The sequence below is a fragment of the Hyperolius riggenbachi genome, chromosome 11, assembly GCF_040937935.1.
Source record: "Hyperolius riggenbachi isolate aHypRig1 chromosome 11, aHypRig1.pri, whole genome shotgun sequence".
NCBI classification, from domain to species: Eukaryota; Metazoa; Chordata; class Amphibia; order Anura; family Hyperoliidae; genus Hyperolius; species Hyperolius riggenbachi.
The window spans coordinates 229,567,931-229,589,272 of record NC_090656.1 but is presented as its reverse complement, the minus strand read 5'-3'; the positions used below and the strand labels follow the sequence as shown (position 1 = coordinate 229,589,272).

The 21,342-nt window shown below is 45.3% G+C and overlaps 1 protein-coding gene across 1 annotated transcript in view; it reads left to right on the top strand.

Moving 5' to 3' along the window:
- Positions 1–4,730: 4,730 nt before the first annotated feature.
- LOC137537964 (receptor-type tyrosine-protein phosphatase beta-like) overlaps positions 4,731–21,342 on the top strand; it is a 421,053-nt gene continuing 404,441 nt past the window's right edge. The window contains exons 1-3 of the mRNA XM_068259888.1: positions 4,731–4,778; positions 5,586–5,613; positions 7,839–8,066. Coding sequence (XP_068115989.1) covers positions 4,731–4,778; positions 5,586–5,613; positions 7,839–8,066 — 304 coding nt within the window. The remainder of the gene's footprint in view (positions 4,779–5,585; positions 5,614–7,838; positions 8,067–21,342) is intronic.

The window sequence follows — 21,342 nt, the reverse complement described above, 5'->3', positions numbered from 1 at the left end:
TGTAAGCAGGGATGGGGAAAGCTGCAGTGTCAGAGAGGTGTAAGCAGAGGAGGGGAGAGCTGCAGTGGCAGAGAGGTGTAAGCAGGGGAGGCGACAGCTGCAGTGTCAGAGAGGTGTAAGCAGGGGAGGGGACAGCTGCAGTGTCAGAGAGGTGCAAGCAGGGGAGGGGACAGCAGAAGTGTCAGAGAGGTGTAAGCAGGGGAGGGGACAGCTGCAGAGTCAGAGAGGTGTAAGCAGGAGAGGGGACAGCTGCAGTGTCAGAGAGGTGTAAGCAGGGATGCTGATAGCTGCAGTGTCAGAGAGGTGTAAGCAGGGATGGTGATAGCTGCAGTGTCAGAGAGGTGTAAGCAGGGGAGGGGAAAACCACAGTGTCAGAGAGGTGTAAGCAGGGGGAGGGGAAAGCTGCAGTGTCAGAGAGGTGTAAGCAGGGGAGGGGAAAGCCACAGTGTCAGAGAAGTGTAAGCAGGGGAGGGGACAGCTGCAGTGTCAGAGAGGTGTAAGCAGGGGAGGGGACAGCTGCTGAGTCAGAGAGGTGTAAGCAGGGGAGGGGACAGCTGCAGTGTCAGAGAGGTGTAAGCAGGGGAGGGGACAGCTGCAGAGTCCCCTCCCCTGCTTACACCTCTCTGACTCAGCAGCTGTCCCCTTCCCTGCTTAAACCTCTCTGACTCAGCAGTTGTCCCCTCCCCTGCTTACACCTCTCTGACACTGCAGCTGTCCCCTCCCCTGCTTACACCTCTCTGACACTGCAGCTGTCCCCTCCCCTGCTTACACCTCTCTGACACTGCAGATGTCCCCTCCCCTGCTTACACCTCTCTGACTCTGCAGCTGTCCCCTCCCCTGCTTACACCTCGCTGACACTGCAGCTGTCCCCTCCCCTGCGTACACCTCTCTGACACTGCTGCTGTCCCCTCCCCTGCTTACACCTCTGACACCGCAGCTGTCCTCTCCCCTGCTTACACCTCTCTGACACTGTGGCTGTCCCCTCCCCTGCTTACACCTCTCTGACACTGCAGCTTTCCCCTCCCCTGCTTACACCTCTCTGACCACTGCAGCTGTCCCCTCCCCTGCTTACACTGCTCTGACTCAGCAGCTGTCCCCTCCCCTGCTTACACCTCTCTGACACTGCAGCTGCCCCCTCCCCTGCTTATACCTCTCTGACACTGCAGCTGTCCCCTCCCCAGCTTACACCTCTCTGACACTGCAGCTCAGAGCCGGATTAAGGCCAAATGGGGCCCCAAGCAAAGTAGCAGATTTGGGCCCCCTCCCTTAACCCCCCCTGCCCCCACCCCGCATAATATATATATATAATAAATAAATGGTTCCCGCTAAACCCAAGCACCCCCTATAGCAGATATCAGCAAACACTGCAGCTGGTTTACTATCAGTACAGGCACAGAGTCACAGCTTATACTGTACTTATTGGAGGTAGCAGATATCAGCACACACTGCAGCTGGTTTACTATCAGTACAGGCACAGAGTCACAGCTTATACTATACATATTGGAGGTAGCAGATATCAGCACACACTGCAGCTGGTTTACTATCAGTACAGGCATAGAGTCACAGCTTATACTGTACATATTGGAGGTAGCAGATATCAGCACACACAGCTGCTGGTTTACTATCAATACAGGCACAGAGTCACAGCTTTTACTGTAAATATTGGAGGTAGCAGATATCAGCACACACTGCAGCTGGTTTACTATCAGTACAGGCATAGAGTCACAGCTTATACTGTACATATTGGAGGTAGCAGATATCAGCACACACTGCACCTGGTTTACTATCAATACAGGCACAGAGTTACAGCTTATACTGCACATATTGGTGGTAGCAGATATCAGCACACACTGCACCTGGTTTACTATCAGTACAGGCACAGAGTCACAGCTTATACTATACATATTGGAGGTAGCAGATATCAGCACACACTGCAGCTGGTTTACTATCAGTACAGGCATAGAGTCACAGCTTATACTGTACATATTGGAGGTAGCAGATATCAGCACACACAGCTGCTGGTTTACTATCAATACAGGCACAGAGTCACTGCTTTTACTGTAAATATTGGAGGTAGCAGATATCGGCACACACTGCAGCTGGTTTACTATCAGTACAGGCATAGAGTCACAGCTTATACTGTACATATTGGAGGTAGCAGATATCAGCACACACTGCACCTGGTTTACTATCAATACAGGCACAGAGTTACAGCTTATACTGCACATATTGGAGGTAGCAGATATCAGCACACACTGCACCTGGTTTACTATCAGTACAGGCAGAGTCACAGCTTATACTATACATACTGGAGGTAACAGATCAGCACACGCTGCAGCTAGTTTACTATCAGTAAAGGCACAGAGTCACAGCTTATACTGTACATACCAGGGCTGTGAAGTCAGAGCAATTTTGGGTACCAGGAATCGGAGATTTCATAAACTGAGGAGTCGGGTTATTTTTATACCAAATCCAAAGCCATGGTAAGTATTAGACCAAGGAGTCTGAGTCGGAGCCATTTTGGGTACCTGGAGACTGGAGTTGGAGATGGAGTCAGTCGGTAGTTTTATAAACTGGAGTCGGGTGATTTTCTACTGACTCCACATCCCTGTTACATACTTCTCCCCAAGCCACTGAAATGGCCCCCTCTAGCTCCCCATGCCAGTAAATGCCCCTCCTCCATACAGGTAACCCCCTTCTCCCCCATGCCACTAAAATGACACCCTCCTTCACCCCATGCCACTGTAGTGATTTTTTTTTTACCTCCCATGAAACTAATGCCCCTCTCCTCCCCATGCCACTGATGTCCCCCACCTTATTCGCCATGCCAGTAATGCCCCCCCTCCCCAAAGCCCTCTTGATTTGCCACAGGGGGCCCAGAGCTGAGAGTACATTTTCTTTATTAAACCCCCGTCTGAGGCTGTCTCCTGTGCTGTGGCTGATGTTCATATCTGCAGCTCCCCACCTTCTCCCCCATGCTGCAGCTGCTAAACCACACACCTCAGATCGCGGCAAGCAGGAGATAGGAGACAGACAGACCAGCGCATAGCAGCCGCGCGGTGGACTTCAAATGCTGGACGTGACCGATGATGTCACTTCCTGCATTTGAAATCACCACGCGGCTGCTATGCGCTGGTCTGTCTCCTGCTTGCCGCGATCTGAAGTGTGTGGTTTAGCAGCTGCAGCATGGGGGAGAAGGTGGGGAGCTGCAGATATGAACATCAGCCACAGCACAGGAGACAGCCTCAGACGGGGGTTTAATAAAGAAAATGTACTCTCAGCTCTGGGCCCCCTGTGTAGAATCAAGGAGGCTTTGGGGGGAGGCTTACAAGCCCCAGTGTAGCGCCGCCACTGGCTGACACAGGTGAAAGATCAAATTACTACATGTGAATAGTCACATATGAGGGACAGGCTAAACTCTCTAAATACATACAGGGTGCATTTCTCTATGTTTTCCTTCTGTCCTGTGCAAGAGTTCAGGTCCACTTTAAGTTCCAGAAGTGTAATTGTAGACTGGAGGAGAGGGGAAGAACTATATTGTACTGTTGGATAGTTACAAGTAGCTGAGCTCAGTGACACAAACCCCAGATTCTACACAGCTAATAGAGGGGAAACTGAGCTGCCTTTCTGAAGAGAGACACAGACACAGCAGGAGATGAGGTGATTATTTGCCAGCTCTGCACAGGGTCATTACTTCCTATCCAAAGCAGAGGAGCAGCAGGGCACATCATGCCTGACACAGCCTGCCACTGAGCCTGCACTGCTCCTCTTCTGAACTGAAAGTAAATAGAATTTCTCTCCTGCTGTGTCTCCCCCCAGCGAGATCAGGCAGGTTTTCCCCTTCTATAGATCGTTAGGTGCCTGTGGTGGTTACCTGCTTCCTAGGGGGGGAAGAACAGCTATGAGAATGACAGAAAACTCCTGGAGCCATGCTGCACTCACTCTGGGATTTGGGGGCGTGTCCAGCTCACTCGGCTGCCTCTGTCTTCTTCATTTGCAGAGAGAGACTCCAAAATGAAAGAGAGTTGCTGATTGGTGGGTGGGAGGGGCAGAAGAAGCAGCCTGTCAATTATTTTTTTTTAGCTTAGCCGCCCGGGGACAAGCCTGTGAACGCAGGAGCACTACAACCATGGCAAGAAACTCTTTCAGGCGGACGCAGTGCGGATAATTTAGTGTCGACATTCAGCAACCCTAATGGGGCCCTTTAGACTCTGAATGGGGCCCTAAGCTGATGCTTGAGGTGCCTGGTTGAAAATCCGGCCCTGCTGCAGCTGTCCCCTCCCCTGCTTACACCTCTCTGACTCAGCAGCTGTCCCCTCCCCTGCTTACACCTCTCTGACACTGCAGCTGTCCCCTCCCCTGCTTACACCTCTCTGACACTGCAGCTGTCCCCTCCCCAGCTTACACCTCTCTGACACTGCGGCTGTCCCCTCCCCTGCTTATGCCTCTCTGATACTGCAGCTGTCCTCTCCCCTGCTTACACCTCTCTGACACTGTGGCTGTCTCCTCCCCTGCTTACACCTCTCTGACACTGCAGCTGTCCTTGGTAGGTTCTGGGGCCCCATGTAAAACTTGCACCAGGGTCCCAAGTTCCTTAGTTGCGCCTCTGTGATGACATCATCGTCAAGACACATCAGCACCTCCACCACGTTTCTGGGTTCCCTTCTTATATCATCAGTTTATTCCCCGCCTCTCTATGTCCACCAGCCATGGCATAGGTTCTGCATTCCATGAGCCCTATTGCTTCCACTATTGCTGCCACCTATTGGTTGGTACTGGTATTACAGAAATAATTTCCTTTAGGGCTTGCTCATACTACAAGAGCTTTTTAAGCTCTAGTGATTTTGAAAAGCTCTTGCTAATGAAATGCTATGGTGGATTTTTACAAAATCACATCGCTCTGGTGAGAACACACACATAGGATAACATTTGCTAGAGCTTTTTAAATCACAAAGCGGTTAAAGCTCTTGTAGTGTGAACCAGCCCTTACTGATTATTAGAAGACAAAGGCAAGAACCAACCATCACATTAGGTGGGTCTCTATTACAGTCTAAGGGGCCCATTTCACAAGGGTCGGAAAACAATTGTGGCCATCATGATATTCACACCCATAACAAGTGTAGCCACAAATACACCTGATCTGAAGTATAGCCCCCTGTATCAGAGGAAGGGAAGGCTAGTAGTTGCTCCCGCCCCCGAGCTCTGCCCCCCCCCCCCCCCCTGAGATCGCAGGGGCTGATCCCCTCTAGTTATGCCCCTGCCCCCATCCTCTATAGCTGATATAAGTGCCAGTACAGGATAACTGTCTGTTGTATACAATGGATGACTGGGCTGTGTCTGCCCATAGCAGGATGTCTCTTGCTCCTCCCCTCTCCATAGCACAGAACATACTGTATGGGTGACACATGTGGGTGTGTCTGTCTCAGGTGGCTGCACAGACTGTCACAGAGAAGTTGTGTGACAGTTACTGCGCGCAGCATCAGCCTTCTCTGCGTCACTCTCTGCAATGATTATCGTTCTGCAGGAAATCTGATGATACATTTTTCTGTCATTTCACTAACTGCCCTGTGTCTCTTCTCTCCCAGGCGGAACCCAGCTGCCCCAGCGACAGCAGTAAGTACTCTCCTTCTGGATTATGCTGTTTATTATTTGTCTGTCGCCATATAGCGCTAAGAGTTACCGAGTACCCAGCAAGCTCATGGTGACCCAGAACTCCTAGGAGTGTGTAAGGGGGCTACAATGGACCTAAAAGCCCCCTTACTAAAGTGCAAGGAAAACAACAGTTTGCTTTCTTAAAACAGAAAGAATTTGCGATAATTCAGGTTGGAGTGAGCTTGAGATGTCTCCCAGTGCATCACTGCTGTATATATGCAAATTATCCATTGTCATCCCTGTGAGCTAGCCACACCATATAGCGTTTCACAGGGCCAGTTTTACCATAAGGCAATGTAGGCACAAGCCTACAGGCGCCTGATGATGGAAAGGTGGCTCACTTCCCTCCCCTAGTGCCTCCCCCCCTCCTTCCCTATGCAGAGTGCTGAGCAGAGTATAAATGAGGGGTCACTCACCCAGCTCTTGGCATTCCACTGAGAAGATCTCCTTTCAGTCAGGGGCACCTCTTGCTGCTTAAAGAGAACCCGAGGTGGGTTTGAAGAATATTATCTGCATACAGAGGCTGGATCTGCCTATACAGCCCAGCCTCTGTTGCTATCCCAAACCCCCCTAAGGTCCCCCTGCACTCTGCAATCCCTCATAAATCACAGCCACGCTGCTGACAAAATGCTTGTCAGAGCTGGCTGTGTTTATCTCTATAGTGTCAGTCTGCTGCTCTCCCCGCCTCCTGCAGAACTCCAGTCCCCGCCTGCATTCCTTCCCTCCCTGCTGATTGGAGGGAAGGGACGGGGGCAGGGAAAGGAGCTATGCAAGAGGCGGGGGAGCAGCTGAGACTGACACTACAGATGTAAACACAGCCTCACAGCACGGCTGTGATTTATGAGGGATTGCAGGGTGCAGGGGGACCTTAGTGGGGTTTGGGATAGCAACAGAGGCTGGGCTGTATAGGCAGATCCAGCCTCTGTATGCAGATAACATTCTTTAAACACACCTCGGGTTCTCTTTAATACTGAGAGAACCTCTGGCTACCTAATACTAAGGGGCACCTGTGGCTCCCTATGCTGGGCAGTGAAAGTAAGGGAGAAGTGACAGCTGGGACAGCCAGCACACTTGCAGTGCAGTTCGGTGGAGGGTTTGTAGGTTGATGTAGAGCGGAGTCTAGGGTGCCAGGACATGTGTGGCTATAGGCTCCTGTAATGTAAATCCGGGCCTGGCGTTTCATATAGTGCTAAAAAATGGTATTGTAATTTGTTTGCACGCAAATTGTATGCAGTGTGGATTTTAGCCAATCAAACATTACAGGAGGTGCAATTTGATCAATTCTATTCTGCATATAATTTGCATTATATTTGCATGCAAGCTGGGATTCTTAGCATTTCAATGACCATCTCTACTAACTAGCCCCCCTCCTTTCAGTCACTAGCATTGGAGGGTCTGAAACCACCAGAACTTTGCAGAATACAAATCAGATTCCAGAAGCAATTGTCTAGAACACGTTTTGGTAAATACATTGGGGTTGATTCACTAAACCGTGCTATGACACATAGCATGCCTTATCAGAGAGAGCACGCCTTATCAGAGATAACTCTCCTTATGAGAGATAACACGCCTTATCAGAGTAGCATAGCGAGCGCTACGAACTTATCCCTGCAAATTGGCAGGCCCTGAGCCCCTGTGGATTTGTAGCGCTCAATATACTACTCTGATAAGGTGTGTTAACTCTGATAAGGCGTACTATCTCTGATAAGGCATGCTATTTGTCATAGCATGGCTTAGTGAATCAATCCCATTGTATTGGTCCGATAATTAGCCTGTGCCAGTTCTGGTTCAGGGAAGAGTAAGACCAACTTTGATAAAAAAAACAAAAAACCTTGAAAAGTTTACAACTGGAGAGGTGCAACTGTGTTGAGTGAAAATACCGATATTCTTTTCGTATTAAGTCTCGCGAAAATAATGTTAAATACGACTTACAGTGTATTCGCCTTCAGAAGCCATTAATATCTAATCTGCTGGCAACAAAAGTGAGTACACCCCTAAGTGAAGAATGTCATAGTTCTGCCCAAAGTGTGAATATTTTGTGTCCCCACATTATTTTCCAGCATTGATGTTACTTTCTGGGGAGGACGCTAGAGTTTCAGAGGTTGCCACTATATTCTGTTGTTAGTGTTGGGGCATTTTATATATATATATATATATAATGAACAACTTTGTTGTTTGCTTTATAGATACAAGTGAATGTAATATCACTGTTGGGGTTACCACCAGCAGTATAAGTGTCTCTGGACTGCCGAATGGATTTACTGTGCAGAATATAACTGATGCCAGCGGGAATGCTGTACCAACCTCTGATGGGAGCTACAACAACATATCAAGCATCAGCTTTGTGTCCGGTGCCCAATACACCATCTACTATGGAAACACCTCCACCAGCTGCTGCTACAACTTCACCACCAGTAAGTCTTGTGGATTAGAGTAGATGGTCAGCAGTCTGTCTGCTTATTGTCTCACACTGGCAGCCTCAGAGGTATCGCGGCCGTCACGCCGCTTTGTCACAGAGCGGGACGGATCCCCCCGCTCTGTGACAAAGCGGCGTGACGGCCGCAATACCGGTGGAGCAGTCCACCGGGGGTTCCTGCTGGTATCTCACCCATGCGCCCATCATTCTTTGGCTCGGCTAAGTATCCCTGCTAGTCCTCTTTGTGGGTTCACCTATATAAAATCACGTCTGTTCTCACTCACTTTACAGGCAATATATGCTCATGATATTATGGATTATTATGTCACTTGTTATATATATATATTTTTTTTGATAATTAATTATTTTTGATTTCACTTGCTGTGCACTTTCTCCATTATGCCTCTACTGTCCATATAACGGGGCCTCCATTACGCCTCCACTATCCATATAACAGGTGCCTCCATTATGCCTCCACTCTTCATATAACAGGTGCCTCCATTATGCCACCCGCTCTTCTTATAACAGGTGCCTCCATTATACCTCCACTGTCCTTATAACAGGTGCCTCCACTGTCCATATAACAGGTGCCTCCATTATACCTCCACTGTCCTTATAACAGATGCCTCCACTGTCCATATAACAGGTGCCTCCATTATGCCTCCACTCTTCATATACCAGGGGCCTCTATTATGCCTCCACTGTCCTTATAACAGGTGCCTCCACTGTCCATATAACAGGTGCCTCCATTATGCCTACACTCTTCATATAACAGGTGCCTCCATTATGCCATCCGCTCTTCTTATAACAGGTGCCTCCATTATACCTCCACCATCCATATACCAGGTGCCTCCGCCCTCCATATAGCAGGTGCCTCCATTCTGCCCCCACCCTTCATATAACAGGTGCCTCTATTATGCCTCCAACCAGTGTTGCCAACCTTTCACGTTATTTTTGACAGACAAATACCTAAAAATGTACTGACAAAAGATTGTTTTTACTGACAAAATCCCCTGTGCTGCGCGCAGTGCGGTGAAAAATGGGCGTGGTCACGCAACAGAATGTGGGCGTGGTCATGGGTGGGGCCAAATATACATGATTTTATTAGTGCTGTAAAAGGTCTGCTGGGGAAGTTTGAGCTCTGCCATAGTGTTTCCCTCCCTTCCCCCAAAATACATGTAATCTTACAGCATTTCACCAAAAATCCACGTAAAAATACAGATAATATGGCAGTGGTTCCCTAAAAATATTTGTAATCTGGCAGCAGCGATTCCCCCAAATACACATAATCTGGCAGTAGTTACCCAAATACACTTAATCTGACAGCAGTGGTTCCCCAAACATAGGTAGCCCCAGGTCTATAGGTGTCCCCAGAATAGGTGGCCAGCAGTATAGATGTCCCCAGAACAGGTAGCCAGGGGTAGAGATGTCCCCAGAACAGGTAGCCAGGGGTATATGTGCCCAGTATATGTAGGCAGGGGTATATGTCCCCAGTATATGTAGCCAGGGGTATATGTGCCCAGTATATGTAGCCAGGGGTAAATGTGCCCAGTATATGTAGCCAGGGGTATATGTGCCCAGTATATGTAGGCAGGGGTATATGTGCCCAGTATATGTAGCCAGGTGTATATGTGCCCAGTATATGTAGCCAGGTGTATATGTGCCCAGTATATCTAGGCAGGGGTATATGTGCCCAGTATATCTAGGCAGGTGTATATGTGCCCAGTATATGTAGGCAGGGGTATATGTCCCCAGTATATGTAGGCAGGGGTATATGTCCCCAGTATATGTAGCCAGAGGTATATGTGCCCAGTATATGTAGCCAGGTGTATATATGCCCAGTATATGTAGTCAGGTGTATATGTGCCCAGTATATGTAGTCAGGGGTATAAATGCCCAGTATATGTAGCCAGGTGTATATGTGCCCAGTATATCTAGGCAGGGGTATATGTGCCCAGTATATCTAGGCAAGGGTATATGTGCCCAGTATATGTAGGCAGGGGTATATGTCCCCACTATATGTAGGCAGGGGAATATGTGCCCAGTATATGTAGCCAGAGGTATATGTCCCCAGTATATGTAGGCAGGGGTATATGTCCCCAGTATATGTAGGCAGGGGAATACGTGCCCAGTATATGTAGCCAGAGGTATATGTCCCCAGTATATGTAGGCAGGTGTATATGTGCCCAGTATATGTAGCCAGAAGTATATGTGCCCAGTATATGTAGCCAGAGGTATATGTGCCCAGTATATGTAGCCAGGGGTATATGTGCCCAGTATATGTAGCCAGGTGTATATATGCCCAGTATATGTAGTCAGGTGTATATGTGCCCAGTATATGTAGTCAGGGGTATATATGCCCAGTATATGTAGTCAGGGGTATATGTGCCCAGTATATGTAGTCAGGGGTATATATGCCCAGTATATGTAGTCAGGGGTATATGTGCCCAGTATATGTAGTCAGGGGTATATGTGCTGAGTATATGTAGTCAGGGGTATATGTGCCCAGTATATGTAGTCAGGGGTATATGTGCCCAGTAATGTAGTCAGGGGTATATGTGCCCAGTATATGTAGTCAGGGGTATATGTGCCCAGTATATGTAGTCAGGGGTATATGTGCCCAGTATATGTAGCCACTAGCCAGAGGTATATGTCCCCAGTATATGTAGCCAGGTGTATATATCTCCAGAATAGGTAACCAGGTGTCCCCCCAGCAGGAGGGGAGCAGCGCAGAGAAGAGGGAGAGCTGTGGGGAGAGCTGTGCCATCTCCCCCCCCCCCCTCCCTCACCTTAGGGCTCTCCCCTCCAGAACTAAGTGTTGTGCATCAGCTGGCAGCGGGCGGAACTTACCTCTGTCTCGTTGCAGGTGCGGGATAGATTTGCCACTAGTCTGGTCTGGTCCAGACCAGAGCAGCGGCACCAGAACTTCGGGCGCTTGGAGCGAGACGGAGGTAAGTTCCGCCCGCTGCCAGTTCAGGCCATCTCTAGTGCTAATGATCATTATTGTCGCGCGTACGTTAAAACAGTCATTAACTGAAACAGAAACAGTTGTGTAGGAGGCAGTGGTGCTCGGATGCAAGTGGTGATCACGGCATAGAGGTTTACAGGTCTAGGGTCCTTCCTTCACTTCGGAAGTGGGGTCCTCTTTTTCTGTTGAGAGAGGGAAGACCAGGAGCCCAATAGTGCAGTATCGTTAGTGCCGCCTGATGGCTCAAATTCAGAAGAAATAAATACTCGCAAACATGGGTTGCAGTCCTGCAACCACCGTATAGGCGTGCTGGAGAAAAAAACGTTCCCGCTCGGTGTTCAGGAGCCGGGCGGTTACTCCCCTCTTTGGGTCCTCTTTTACTGATGGAACTAGTCCACCGTAGTAGAGGTCATCACCTCCGTGGATGGCATGGAGTTACTGGATCAGGGTTGTGAGGAGGCGCCCAAACTGTATAAAATTTTTTACAACTGATATCTATATGTATATATAAACAAGAGGTTTCTTACCTCTATAGAAGACTCACGAGAGTGGATTATCAGGGAGCCTATATTAAAAAAACTGTTATACTGTTGACAACGCGTTTCACGGGACCAAGCCCGCTTACTCAGGTAATTAAAGAACAGTTAACAGTTAACCTTAAAATAGAGCCGTGTGATGCGCGGGCACCGTAGTAAATAGGTTTTTACTACGGCGCCCGTGCATCACACGGTTCTATTTTAAGGTTAACTGTTCTTTAATTGACCTGAGGAAGCGGGCTTGGTCCCATGAAACGCGTTGTCAACAGTATAACTTTTTTTTAATAAAGGCTCCCTGATAATCTACTCTCGTGGTTCTTCTATAGAGGTAAGAAACCTATTTTTTATATATATAGATACCAGTTGTAAGAATTTTTACGCCTGATTATTGATGTCCCAACACGCTAGAACTTGACCCTGGCGATGCTGCAGCAGCTGTACCAGCAGCAGAGGGCTCTCAAAAGGTACATCTGTGAGGAAATAGTCTACAGCAACACCAACCTGCAGCTGATCTTAGCTCAGTTGACACAGATGCAGCAAGTGTGCCTGGTCTTGACTCCCTTCCTGGAGGAAACCAAGATGATGAGTCGGGAGCAGGCATCCGTCTGTGAGTGGGTGTCCCTGGTTTGCCTGCTGGACAGGGCGCTGTATGATCTGATGGAAATAGGGCCGGTAGCTCTGGACCAGCTGGATCAAGAGCAGTTGGCAGCACAGTCTATCTCACAGGAGGAGGAGGACGACGACTGTCAGGCAGTGAAGGAGGAGTTGGAGGTCTCTAACGTGGATGCTTGGGGAGCAGCAGAGCGCTTCTGCTGTTGTGCGGGGGTGGCCGTATGAGGAGGACACGGAGCAGGAAGATGAGGACAGGCCTGCCCTCTCAGACGACGTGGAAAATGTGACTGTCGGAGCATAAAACAGCCAATCAAATTTCAGCCATTCATTTTGAATGGGAAAATGTAAACTGCAGCCATTCTTAGACTGTTAATCACAGGGTTCTCAAACTTGGCACACTTGGTCGCTGGGTGAATGGGATTAATATTCAGGAAAGTGGGTGGAGCCTACAACAGCCAATAAAAATTCACCTGTTTATTTTCAAGGAGAATATTTAAATTGCTGCCATTCTTACACTGTTAATGGCAGAGGCTTCCTACTTGCTACAGTCGGTCTTTGGGTGACTGGGGTCCAAATTCACTAAAGGGGCGGGGTCACAAACAGCCAATCAGATTTCCTTGGTGAATAAACTGCTTCCATTCACACATTTTTGATGCCAGGAACCTGAAAGCTCACAAACTTGGTCATTGAGTGACTGTGTGTCAAGGTTACAAAAAGTGGGCGGAGCCAAAAACAAATTTTACTGGGAAAATATAAACTGTGGCCATTCTTACACCGTTAATGGCAGGGTTCTCAAACTTTGCAAAGTTGGTCACTGGGTGAATGAGATTAAGATTTGGAAGGTAGTTGGAGCCTACAACAGCCAATAAAAATTCACCTTTCGATTTTCAAAGGGAATATTTAAGCTGCTACCATTCTTATACTGTTAATAGCAGATGCCTCAAACCTGGTACAGTTGGTCACTGGGTGACTGGGGTTCAAATTCAGAAAGGGGGCAGAGCCACAAACAGCCAATCAGATTTGTTTATTTTTCAATGGGAATATACAAAGTGTATACCTGAATATAATGTCGCATCCATCTGGGCAAATATACAAATGCGCACGGGGTTGTATAATTACAGCATAATCAATGTGAACAAGTGTTTAAATACATATATACACAATACAATAACATTCAGTGCAAGAGAATCATAAAATCACGTTTTTGTTATGTCCATCTGGCCTGATAAAAGTTTGTAAGAAATCCTTTTCACACAATAATTCATAATAGATTAGAACATATTTGTATAAAAGTAAACATTTTTCCTATAAATAGATCTTCACAGTATCTCACTGTATGATTATTCTCTCTCCATCACTGGTATAATTGTAAGTTCTTCTTGGAGCACACAAGTATAAAGAAAACTGTCTCTTGATTGCCATCTAGTGGCCTTAATCCTTATTGCACCAAAGCCCATGTTTCAGTCTTTTTATTTTATATCCAAGTCCCATCCATCGTCCAAATTGCTCAGGGAAAATCAGAATAATTCCACATGAGTTAGACATACATTACTTCATCACAAATCCATATGACAACTTTCTTTACAAGATCCCCTAGGTAAAGATTTCAAAGCAGACTGGGGTTTCAGGATGTGCTGTTGAGGATCATAGATGCAGTGGTCAGCCAAGGAAACAGTGCAGCAGAGGAAAGGCACATTAACATTATTACCCTTTAAAATCGGAAGATCTCCAGCAGTGCCATCAGCTCTGAAATGTCAGAAACCAGTGGAACACAGGTACACCCATCTACCGTTTGTAGAAGTCTTGCCAAAAGTCATCTTCATGGAAGTGTTGCAGCCGAAAAGCCATATCTCCAAAGGAGAAACAAGGCCAAGTGACTCAAGTATGCACAAACACAAAAATGGCAGGAGGTGCTCTGGACTGATGAGTCAAAATTGGCTGTAGCAGAAGGCAATTTGTATGTCAAAGGCTGGAAAGCGGTACAATAATGAGTGTCTGCAGGCTTGGTCAGGATTAATGGTGTTGTCAATGCTGAGCAATACAGGCAGATACTTATCCATCATGTAATACCATCAGGGAGGTGTATGATTGGCCCCAAATGTATTCTGCAGCAGGACAACAACCCCAAACATACAGCCAAAGTGAGTAAGAACTATCATTAGTGTAAGTAGAAGAAGAAGTCCTGGAAGTGATGGTACAGCCCCCACAGAGCCCTGATCTCCACTTCGAGTGTTTCTGGGATGACATGAAGAGACAGAATGATGTGAGGAAGCCTACAGCCACAAAAGATATGTGGTTGATACTCCAAGATGCTTGGAACAACCTACCAGCCGAGTTCCTTCAAAAACTGTGTGGAAGTGTACCTAGAAGAATTGATGCTTTGAAGGCAAAGGGTGATCACACCAAATATTGATTTGATTTAAATTTCTCTTTTATTCATTCACTACATTTTGTTGATTGATGAAAATAAATGATCAACACTTCCATTTTTGAAAGCATTCTTTGTTTACGGCATCTTTTCACACCTGCCTAATAGTTTGCACACTACTGTGTTTATGTGAAAAAAAACTTTCTTTCCCACTTGTGGTTCAAACCAGGAATAGATTTTGCGGTACAAAATGTTGTGATTTGTGGTTGTGATTCCCGTTCAAGAGAACAAGAATCGCAGAAGGAGAAATTACATCCTGATCTCCCCCCAAAATTCTGCACGCAGAGAGATTGAGCCGAAAGGGATGTATTTGCACATCGCTTTTACTGATCGGTGGTGATCTGCAAAGCACTGAAAATCGCCCCAGTGTAACCAGCCCTCAATAAGGAAAATAAAGAATATTTCAAGGTAACATCAAATTCCAAATACCGTATATACTCGCATATAAGCCGACCCGCATATAAGCCGAGGTACCAACCTTTCCCTCAGAAAAAAGGAAAAAGTGATTCACTTACATATAAGCCCCATTAACAGTAGCTAGATGTGCCCCCAGTACAAGTCAGCCTCTATCCCCATAGCCAGATGTGCCCCAAGGATAATACAGCTGTGTCTCAAGGTCCCACTAGATGGCGTTATAGATATGAGACACCACATTTTTGCCACACAGGAAAAATCCCTGATTATTGCACCGCTGACACATTGCTTGCACGCTTGGCTCTACAAGCCAGGGGACACAGGTAGTCCTGAGCAACGTACTATGCACACAATGTTGCAAGGGAAGGGGGCACAGACACAACAGGGAGCCAGTAACAAAACCTGCTCCACCAACTGTTCTGCTCCACTGACTCGCGTATAAGCCAAGGGGGTAACTTTTTAGCACATTTTTTGTGCTGAAAAATTAGGCTTATATGTGAGTATATACAGTAGCTTTATTTGTGACCTGCAATCATTGTTAGATGACGTCAGCAGAGTTCAACAAATCTTTTTTCTGGGAGGGTCCTCAGACTGCTTCACTAACCAGAATCTGAGGAAGGGCTACGTCCGAAACATGTCATGTGCCTCTGCATGTTGCCAATACAGATTTTCTGCTGAGCCTATTGTGTGCCATCTCCATTTTGTTAAAGTATGCCCAGAATCTTTGCCTCCCCTTTTATTAGGTCTTTTATTAGTTTTGTACAGGCATAGATATGACGTTCCACAAAAGTCAAATTTTGTGAGTTAACAAGCCAAAGAATTAAATAAAATCATTAATACAAATTAAATTAACCCTTCCTTTATCAAACCAGCGCATAACGCAATCATTCTTCAGTTCAGGTGTAAAAACCATAGTTTAGAGTTGTGTCTCTGAGCATTATTACTGTGCGTACCCCTTTATAAAAGACGGTGTGTACTGAGTACCCCATGTGGAAACCCCTGATAGATATCATGTATATTTGTTAGGGGTACTCAATAGTCATGAATAAATGCTTTACAAACATCCCTTCTTGCTTTCAATTAACTAAAAATTACTGATTTAGGCTTTTTATTCCAGTTGCTGTATTAACCACTTGCTGACCGCCCACAGCCGATGGGCGGCGGCAAGGGCTGGGCCCAAACGACCGCAATACGCCCATCGGCGGCGGCGGGCGTGGTTATGCGGCGATTGCATCATTTGTGACGCGATCAGCCGCCGGCGACAGGCTCCACCCCCCCTTGCACAGCAGCCCGCCGGCCGTTCGGAAGTGCCGGCGAGTTACTAGCTGCCCGATCGCCGCATGGAAAGTGTATAATATGCTTTGTAATGTATACAAAATCATATTATACAGGCTGCCTCCTGCCCTGGTGGTCCCAGTGATTGAGGGACCACCAGGGCAGGCTGCAGCCACCAAGGTAAGCACCCAAGTAAACTGATCTGCCCCCCTTTCCTCTGATCACCCACACCCTCAGAACGCCCTCAGACCCCAGCCCTGATCACCTCGCCAGTGCATTGCTTGCATCTATTCCCTCCTCTAATCACACCTTGAGACACCCATCAATCACCTCCTGTCACCACCTGTCACCCCCTAGCACACCTACCCATCAGATTAGGCCCTAATTTGCCCCGTGTGGGCTCCTGAATACTCGGCCAAACCCTCAGATCCCCCTCAGACCCCCTTCCGATCACCTCCCCAGTGCATTGATTGCATCTATTTTCCCCTCTAATCACCCCCTGAGACACCCATCAATCACATGACCATGTTCTCTGCTGCCATGTCCAGGTCACGATTTGAGAACATCCTGCGCTTCCTGCACTTCAGTGCCAATACAACCTGTCATCTAAGAGGCCACCCTGCTTATGACCGGTTCCTCAAAATTCACCCCCTCATAGACCACCTGTCATCAAAATTTGCAGATGCTTATTCCCCTGAACAGTCATTTTGAGGCATTTGGTTTCCAGACTACTCACAGTTTTGGGCCCCTAAAATGCCAGGGCAGTATAGAAACCCCACAAGTGATCCAATTTTAGAAAAAAAGACACCCCAAGGTATTCCGTTAGGTGTATGACAAGTTCATAGAAGATTTTAATTTTTGTCAAAAGTTAGCGGAAATTGATTTTTATTGTTTTTTTTCACAAAGTGTCATTTTCCACTAACTTGTGACAAAAAAAAAAATCTTCTATGAACTCGCCATACACCTAATAGAATACCTTGGGGTGTCTTCTTTCTAAAATGGGGTCACTTGTGGGGTTCCTATACTGCCCTGGCATTTTAGGTGCCATAAACCGTGAGGAGTAGTCTAGAAACCAAATGCCTCAAAATGACCTGTGAATAGGACGTTGGGCCCCTTAGCGCACCTAGGCTGCAAAAAAGTGCCACACATGTGGTATTGCCGTACTCAGGAGAAGTAGTATAATGTGTTTTAGGGTGTATATTTGCACATACCCATGCTGGGTGGGAGAAATATCTCTGTAAATGACAATGTTTTGATTTTTATTACACACAATTGTCCAATTACAGAGAGATTTCTCCCACCCAGCATGGTTATGTGTAAAAATACACCCCAAAAAACACATTATACTACTTCTCCTGAGTACAACGATACCACATGTGTGGCACTTTTTTGCACCCTAACTGCGCTAAGGGGCCCAAAGTCCAATGAGTACCTTTAGGATTTCACAGGTCATTTTGAGACATTTGGTTTCAAGACTACTCCACACGGTTTAGGGCCCCTAAAATGCCAGGGCAGTATAGGAACCTCACAAGTGACCCCACTTTAGAAAGACAACACCACAAGGTATTCTGTTAGGAGTATGGTGAGTTCATAGAAGATTTTTTTTTTTTGTCACAAGTTAGCGGAAAATGACACTTTGTGGAAAAAAAAACAATAAAAATCAATTTCCGCTAACTTGTGACCAAAAATTAAATCTTCTATGAACTCGCCATACTCCTAACTGAATACCTTGGGGTGTTGTCTTTCTAAAATGGGGTCACTTGTGCGGTTCCTATACTGCCCTGGCATTTTATGGGCCCTAAACCATGAGGGGTAGTCTTGAAACCAAATGTCTTAAAATGACCTGTGAAATCCTAAAGGTACACATTGGACTTTGGGCCCCTTAGCGCATTTAGGGTGCAAAAAAGTGCCACACATGTGGTATCGTTGTACTCAGGAGAAGTAGTATAATGTGTTTTGGGGTGTATTTTTACACATACCCATGCTGGGTGGGTGAAATCTCTCTGTAAATGGACAATTGTGTGCAAAAAAAAATCAAAACATTGTCATTTACAGACCTATTTCTCCCACCCAGCATGGGTATGTGTAAAAATACACCCCAAAACACATTATACTACTTCTCCTGAGTACGGCAATACCACGTGTGGCACTTTTTTGCAGCCTAACTGCGCTAAGGGGCCCAAAGTCCAATGAGCACCCTTAGACTTTGCAGGGGTGCTTACAATTTAACACCCCCTAAAATGCCAGAACAGTAAACACACCCCACAAATGACACCATTTTGGAAAGTAGACACTTCAAAGTATTCAGAGAGGGGCATGGTGAGTCCGTGGCAGATTTCATTGTTTTTTTGTCACAAGTTAGCAGAAATGGAAACTTTTTTTTTTGTCTCAAAGTGTCATTTTCCGCTAACTTGTGACAAAAAATAAAATCTTCTATGAACTCACCATGTCTCTTAGTGAATACTTTGGGATGCCTTCTTTCCAAAATGGGGTCATTTGGGGGGTATTTATACTATCCTGGAATTTTAGCACCTCATGAAACCTGACAGGTGCTCAGGAAAGTCAGAGATGCTTAAAAATGGGAAAATTCACTTTTGGCACCTTAGTTTGTAAACGCTATAACTTTTACCCAAACCAATAAATATACACTGAATGGTTTGTTTTTTTTTATCAAGGACATGTAGCACAATAAATTTGGACAAAAATGTATACAGAAATTTTACTTTATTTGACAAATTTTATCACAGAAAATAAAAAAAATCATTTTTTTGACAAAATTAATGTCTTTTTTGATGAATATAATAAAAACTAAAAATCGCAGCAGCAATCAAATAGCACCAAAAGAAAGCTGTATTAGTGACAAGAAAAGGAGGTAAAATTCACTTAGATAGTAGGATGTATGAATGAGCAATAAACCATTAAAGCTGCAGTGGTCTGAATAGAAAAAAAGGCTCTGGCCCTTAAGGGGTGAAAAGACTGTGGTCCTTAAGTAGTAAAAACAACAACAACAAAAAGTTGGTGAGAGTAAAATATATCTTTAAGTGAAATATTAAAGCAATGAGCAGGGGCATAACTACATATCATGGGCCCCTCAATGGTCACACCCTTTCCCTTGCCAATCCCTGGTGATCCTCACAGCCTTGGGGCCCATCTCACAAGGGTCATAAAACAGGTGTGGCCATTAGTGTTGCTCGGATACCCCTGATCACGGATTCAAAAAAATCCGTCCACGACAAACCCAAAACCGGATGAGCCGTGATTGTGATCTGGATTTGAAACTGGCTGACAAATTCGACTCCCGAGTAGAAAAACCGACAGCTTCTCATCAGAAGCCGCGATCTTTCTGAAAAAAAAAAATCTTGTCCTCCTTATAGTTCCTGTAAGCGAGAGTGCTCACTCACAGGATAGAAAAACAAAAAAACAAAACACTGTAAAATAGTAAAACTACATGCACATACATTTTTATCACAAAAAGACGCAATAAATTACATTACATTACATTAAAATTAACTGTTTACCTCCCACACCCAAAAAATATCCAAATATAATTTTTAACTAAAAAAAAATACAATTTAAAAAAAAAAAAAAATAGTTACCTAAGGGTCTGAAAGTTTTTTAATATGCATGGGAAGAGGCTATACAACTAAGATTTTTTACATTATAAGCTTGTAAATTGTGATGGACGCAAAACTAAAAAAATGCACCTTTATTCCCAAATAAAATATTGGCACCATACATTGTGATAGGGACATAATTTAAATGGTGTAATAACCGGGACAAATAGGCAAATAAAATACATCAGTTTTAATTATGGTAGCATATATTATTTTAAAACTATATTATTGTTAAAATGTACTTAGAAAAAAATTATTCTTAGCAAAATGTACCACCCAAAGAAAGCCTAATTGGTGGTGGAAAAACAAGATATAGATCAATTAATTGTGATAATTAGTGATAAAGTTATTGGTGAATGAATGGGAGGTGAAAATTGCTTGGATGCATAAGGTGAAAAATAACTAAAGGCTGAAGTGGTTAACGTCAATAGCAAAGCCCCCATACATGTCCCAATCCCCAAAATTGCATGGATTATAAAGGTGATCAGTGGCTACAACTTACATTTTTTTTTTCCAAAAATACCTTATAGTTTTTGAGATAATCAGTTTTAAAGGTTCAAAGCAAATTTGAAAGAAAAAAGTATATATGTAAATGGGGTAACTACATTAACTGTCATTTACTGCATTTAAATGTATACTATTTTCATTTGAACCTTTAAAATCGATTATCTCAAAAACTATAAGGTCTTTTTGGAAAAAAAAAATCCCTTGTTCCCACTGTTCTACTTAATATATCATGCAAAATTGGTGTTTATATCAAGTAAGGAGGCTTTGCTATTAACCACTAAAGTCGGCAGCTTTTCAGCTTATAATCACGGCTATTTTTTTCCTTATCACTGGCCGAATACGTGAAATAACGCATCTGTGATTGAATACAGTGATCGATTCCCCATCACGGATTCGGATCACGATGTCTGATAGTGAAAAAATGCTCAATAATGACGGCTATGCTGTGATCACGGGCTGTATCCGAGCAACACTAGTGGCCACCGTGATCCTCACACCCATAACAAGTGTAGCCACAAAAACACCTGATCTGAAGTATAGCCCCCTGTATCGGAGGAAGGGAAGGTTAGTAGTTTAGTCCCCATAGCTCTGGGCCCCGTGCAGTAGCAGGGGCTGTTCCACTCTAGTTACGTTTCTGGCAATTAGATATTTGCATAATTGGTTATTTGGATACTTTTACCAATAAGAGAAGGTCCTGTTTGTTATGAAAAATCAATCCCTAAATTCAAATGATTACCCTGAAGGATAAAAGCTCAGCCAGCCTTGTAATTTCTACTGTATATTGTGTGGAATGTATTATAATTTGCAATGTACAATGTTTTTGCATTATTCATTATTTTGCAACTATTTTTGCTTTATTCATTTTCTGTTACCTGGCTTGCTGCGTTTCAGCTATTCAGGTATTCAGATGCTGCTTGGCT